General features: G+C 39.9%; 1 protein-coding gene across 1 annotated transcript in view; it reads left to right on the top strand.

Moving 5' to 3' along the window:
- Positions 1-1791: 1791 nt before the first annotated feature.
- Positions 1792-5705, top strand: part of LOC125311033 (E3 SUMO-protein ligase ZBED1-like) — a 13576-nt gene continuing 9662 nt past the window's right edge. Inside the window, exon 1 of the mRNA XM_048268843.1 lies at positions 1792-2901. Within this exon, the coding sequence (XP_048124800.1) occupies positions 1792-2901 (1110 nt within the window). The remainder of the gene's footprint in view (positions 2902-5705) is intronic.

Genomic DNA, 5705 nt, shown 5'->3' with positions numbered 1-5705 from the left:
AGATCTATACTATACTTAAGTTTTTATACCATTGCAATATTCAGATATTGCTTTTGCATAAATAGTTATTAATGCATCAAGACATTACATCGTAAATAATTGTTGAGGAGTATCTACAAACAAATTCAATTAAATAACACTCCTATAATGAGGCTTTTACAGTGAAATAATGTTGCTTGTTTAATATTTTTCAGTAAAATTGAATGGGATTTGATGTACAAGAAGCGGCAACTTGATATAAATTTTACTGGAAAAAAATGTTATATAGCGTAATGGTCATGCTAATTTAGCAGAAATCCAAAGTTGTATGCAGGTTCAAAATGTTAAATTTACAAGTTGTTTTGTAAAGATTATTACAGTTGTGCATTTTTAAACGACTTTCTGGCAACACAGTTGGCTTATTTTTTCCCGCAAAAAATACAGGAATTTTTTTCAAGTGCTATATATTTTTGTAGTAGAACGTGAATGCTAAACTGTGAAACATTCACAAGTTAACATTTTCATCATGAAGTTACCAGTGAATTTCAACATAATTTGGACCAAATTACCAAGAACTGCAATGAACTTTCATACTAGAATTGTAAACATGGATGATTGTTATACAGTGAACTTTAACAGATCAACCATGAAGTATTACAGTTTTAATATGAAATTTCACAGATCATATTTATACATTTTCATAGTAGAACTGTGAATGCTGAACCGTGAAACATTCACAAGTTGATGTTTTCACCATGAACTTTGACAGTTAATTTCAAAGTAATTTTGACCAAATTACCACAAACTGCAATGAACTTTTATAGTAGAATTGTAAACATGGATGATGATTGTTTTAAAGTGAACTTTAATAGTTCAACCATAAAGTATTTTACGGTTTTAATATGAAATTTCACATATCATATTTATACATTTTCATAGTAAAACTGTGAATGCTGAACCGTGAAACATTCACAAGTAGATGTTTTCACCATGAACTTTGACAGTTAATTGCAAAGTAATTTCGACCAAATTACCACAAACTGCAATGAACTTTCATAGTAGAATTGTAAATATTGATGATTGTTTTAAAGTGAACTTTAACAGTTTAACCATGAAGTATTTTACAGTTTTCATATGAAATTTCATATTTATACATTTTCATAGTAGAACTGTGAATGCTGAACTGTGAAACATTCTCAAGTTGATGTTTTCACCATGAACTTTGACAGTTAATTTCGATGTTTTCACCATGAACGTTGACAGTTAATTTCAAAGTAATTTCGACCAAATTACCACGAAATGCAATGAACTTTCATAGTAAAATTGTAAACATGGATGATTGTTTACAGTGAACTTTAACAGTTCAACCATGAAGTACTTTACAGTTTTAATATGAAATTTTACAATTTTTACCTAGGGCCATTTGAGGATTTAAGTATGCACGTGTGTTTCAGGCATAGCACAAGCACTAATCTCTGACTGAAAGTGCACAGGACTTGTGCATTTGAGAGCGCTTTCTTTAGGCTGTAGACTAGGGCTTTGACTCCGAACTTCGTTATTCGAATATAATTCGATTATTTTAAAAATTGAAGAGTTTTAGGGATCTCTTAATATTCGAACCTGTGGCCTATGGGAATTATTTTTTGTAAATGTATTTGCTTATAAACGTTGTTTTCAATTCAGATTCTGAGGTTTTTTTCACGCTTGGTGAAGTAAAATCGCGTGCTCATTAGCAAGGCTATTATTGGTCATCTGGGCTCCTGTAGGTGACGTTAGCATCCTGGTTCGCGCTATTTTGTGTATACTAAAACAATGGCCGCGCCAACAACAAGTACGCCTGACAAGGAGTTAGAAATCTACACTCCTGACCATTTGAAGAGCAACGTGTGGCGCTACTTTGGGTTCCCAAAGCAAGAGGGGAAAATCACGAGTAAGGACAAAGTGATATGTAAAATATGTAGGACCAAACTCGTATACCACACAACGACCAGCAACTTGAGAGCACACCTGTCAACACTACATCCTGGCAAGCTGGAAGAGGAGGAGGGGGAGGTATCAGGGACGAGGCAGGCCAGAATCGACTCCATGCTATCACCCTCACGAGGCCTACCCTATGCCCGTCAAAATAGAGCGACAGATTTGCTAACACGGTTTGTTTGCGAAGATATGAGGCCCATTAACGTGATCTATGGGAGCGGGTTTCAAGCTTTCGTCCACGAGCTAGAGCCAAGATTCAAGATCCCCTGTTACAGGACCATGAATAGTAAAATAACGAAGTTGTATGACACAACCAAAGGTGGCATAAGGGAAATGCTGCATGGAGAAAAACTCTCACTGACCACTGACGGATGGAGTTCTTTGGCTACTGAGTCCTATGTTACGGTCACAGCCCATTTCATCGACGAGGACTGGGAGATGAGAAATGTCGTCCTGGACACGTCTAAGCTTCAAACCGCTCACACTGCAGAGAATGTCTCAACGTGCATCGACAGTATTCTACGAGATTACCACATAGAGCAGGAGTCTGTGCTTGTCATTACAACAGACAATGCGATGAACTATGTAAATGCTGTAGAGCAGCACTTGGGGATCACGGATATCCCGTGCATGGCTCACACAATTAACCTGGCAGCGAGAAAAGGGCTTGCACAGCGTTCTGTTGCAACAGCAGTCAGTCGCCTGAAGGCTGCCGCCCAGCATTTCAAGCACTCCCCTACAGACAGCTACCTTCTGGAAGCCAAGCAGAAGCTCCTTGGTCTCAAACCAGTCCAGCTCATAAACGATTGCCCCACCCGCTGGAATAGTACCTATGAAATGATCTGTCGGGCAGCTGATCAACAAGCCCCGGTTGCAGCGGTGATTATGGAGAAGAAAATCACCCGTCTGGAGCTCAGCAGTGTGGAGTGGACCTTGATGGAGAAGGTCAGTAACGTTGGCTAATTATGTTAGGTCTAATAATATTATGTCCCTAATGTTAACATTACTGTTTGCAAACGTTGTAACACGTAAGACTAGTTAACGTTATCTAAGCGAAGTTTGTGTGTTTTGTGTAACGTCAAGTGCAGGTCAAGTGAGACACAGGGCCAGGTTAAGCAGGGCTCGAAATTAACGATGTCCCGACGTCCCGGGGACCATAACAAATGCTTCCGGGACACAATAGAATGATGTCTGGGACAACTCTGGGACAGTAGAAAAAATGGCAAAGCAAATTTCAAAATAGGTACTTTTTTCCTAAACTGTTCACATGGGAATCTAAACGTTTTCGATATAGAGGTACTTCCGATATAGATACTTTCCGATATAGAGGTTAACTTACCTAACTAGCAGGCAGGTAAATGGCATTTGTTTTCATGACAGACGAGATGACAGTCCTCTCTGACTAAAACGCTGCGTGTTTTCTGTCAGTGACAGACAAACGTCACCAATATCATGCTGAGCTAAATAGCCTACTGCAACTGCGATTTGACAAAACGATAGTGTTGCAAGGTAGCCTATAACAATGATAACAGTTATTTAAGTTAGCATTTGACATTTCGCTGTGGCAGTTCTAAGGCTAGGGGTGTCCAAACTGCGGCCCGCCACGCACTTTAATCCGGCCCGCCGAGCATTTATTAGTTTATCATAGATCCGGCCCGCCACGCACTTTAATCTGGCCTGCCGAGCATTTAGGTTATCATAGACCGCTCGCTATGTTTTCCATCAATAGACGACGTTGTGGCAACTGCAAACTGCTTTACACTCTTCTTAGAGAACGTCTACAATGTCAAAACAGCTTGTTACATCGGGATAGTTGCAGCAGATCTAACTCCGTTTTGCTACTTTATTTAATTGGGAACGCATTTGAGTGTGCACAAGAGGGTGAGAGCACGGCAGGAGAGTAGCCTATCTGACAGCTTCGTGGTAATTTCCCACGTTAATTGTTTTCACTGAGATCTGTGGCCATGACATCACACCAAACTGACATTGAAATTAAAGAGACGTGAAAATAGATTATTGACGTAATGTTTTACAACCCTGTCAGTCAAAACCATGGACAATGAGAACGTCTAGTGCAACCTCAAAAAAGAGCCAAAAGCGCAATCTCTGAAAATGAGTGTTGTGTGAAACAGCAGATGATTAATGTTAATAAAATGGTGTATGGTGGTGGACCAGACATGGTGGACCAGAACGAGTTAATTAAGTGATGCAAGTTACTGATTATTATGCTGTTTATTATGTACAATGGGAAAAAAACAAGAACTTGAATTTGGGACACTGGTGGTTAAGTCCGGGACAGTGCCAAGTAGAATTCGGGACAGCTTCGGGACACTGAGAAAAAAAGTTAATTTCGAGCCCTGGGTTAAGGTCATCTGGGCCCCCCCCCCCACATTTTTTTTCAATATATATTACTATTATTATTATTATCAATATACATAAGACAGAGAGAGAGAGAGGCAATTAAATTATGACAGACATAATGTAAAAATGAAATTTGCATTTATATGGTGGAACCTTATAACCAACATAATAACACAATTGTACCAACATACAAAAAACAAGTAGCCTACAAACATGGGGCAATGCACACACAAAAATCAACCATGAAATATTACATTATTACCATCAATTACTTCAACTAAGGCTTGAAAACTTCCAGTGGTACCCAGGTCAGACTAAAATGTGCAACTCCCGAACTCTGAACTCATGAAACATTGTAGCCTAGAGTTTGGTGCGCACGCACACAGCCACATCATGATGCATTGTAACACGCTGTCTGTAATACACTGTAACACGCAGCAGTAGTAATTATCCTGAACTATCTGTCAAAATAAGCCCCGCCCCCTGAAACGTCATAAATCACGTCATAACCACGCCTCCTTTTATGCAAATTAGCCAAGTGGTTGTCACCACGTGTTGTTTGTTATTGTTATTGTTTTGTGAGTCATGTGACAGTCATGTGACTGGTGTCAAACCCTGGGCAGCCATATTGGATGTAAAGTCATGTGACAGTCATGTGTCTGGTGTCAAACAATGCCACGCCCTCGGCATCCATATTGGATGTAGTGTCATGTGACAGTCATGTGACTGGTGTCAAACCCTGAAGTCCATATTGGCCCCCAAACCCCCATGTGTGTTTTGTGGATAATGGGGAATCAGATAAACTTTGTAAGAGTTGTATATGTTTAGTGGTAAATGGGGCTAAATACAAAGTGTGCTGCTAGGATGGCCAGTGGTTAAAGGCGTTGGACTTAAGAACCAATGGATGTTTGTATCCTCGTGGGTTCGACCCCCACTCCTAGCAACTATATTAATGGCTGAGAGTAGAATGAAGTTTACTTTTATTTGCCATTTGTCTGGCTCATTTTTTGAACCCTGATGCCACAGCCGATAGATTATTGGAGCTGGGGGCTGACATGCATGAGCATGCGGGGTTCACGCCTCAGCAGCAAATAGGTTTTGCTGATGTGGCCGTGTTCGAGGACATGTATGATGTTAAAATTGTGGTCTTTTACGAACCCCCTACATGAGTTGCTGGCCATTATCAGACTAGGGTGACACCCAACCCTAAGAAAACTGTTTATCTGTACCTCCATGACCATCATTACCACGGTTTTTGCCCCAATACATTCCTGGGGAAGGTCACTTTTGTGGTTTTGCTACCGTGGCTACAGTAATAAAAAAAGCGTGATCAACCGATGTAAATACAATTGTGATGTATGCAACGATGTGAATTGCCACAAAAATAA

This window comes from Alosa alosa, chromosome 17 (assembly GCF_017589495.1).
Source record: "Alosa alosa isolate M-15738 ecotype Scorff River chromosome 17, AALO_Geno_1.1, whole genome shotgun sequence".
In the NCBI taxonomy this organism is placed as follows: domain Eukaryota; kingdom Metazoa; phylum Chordata; class Actinopteri; order Clupeiformes; family Clupeidae; genus Alosa; species Alosa alosa.
Note: the sequence above shows the minus strand (reverse complement) of the source record. Positions and strands in the feature narration are given on the sequence as shown.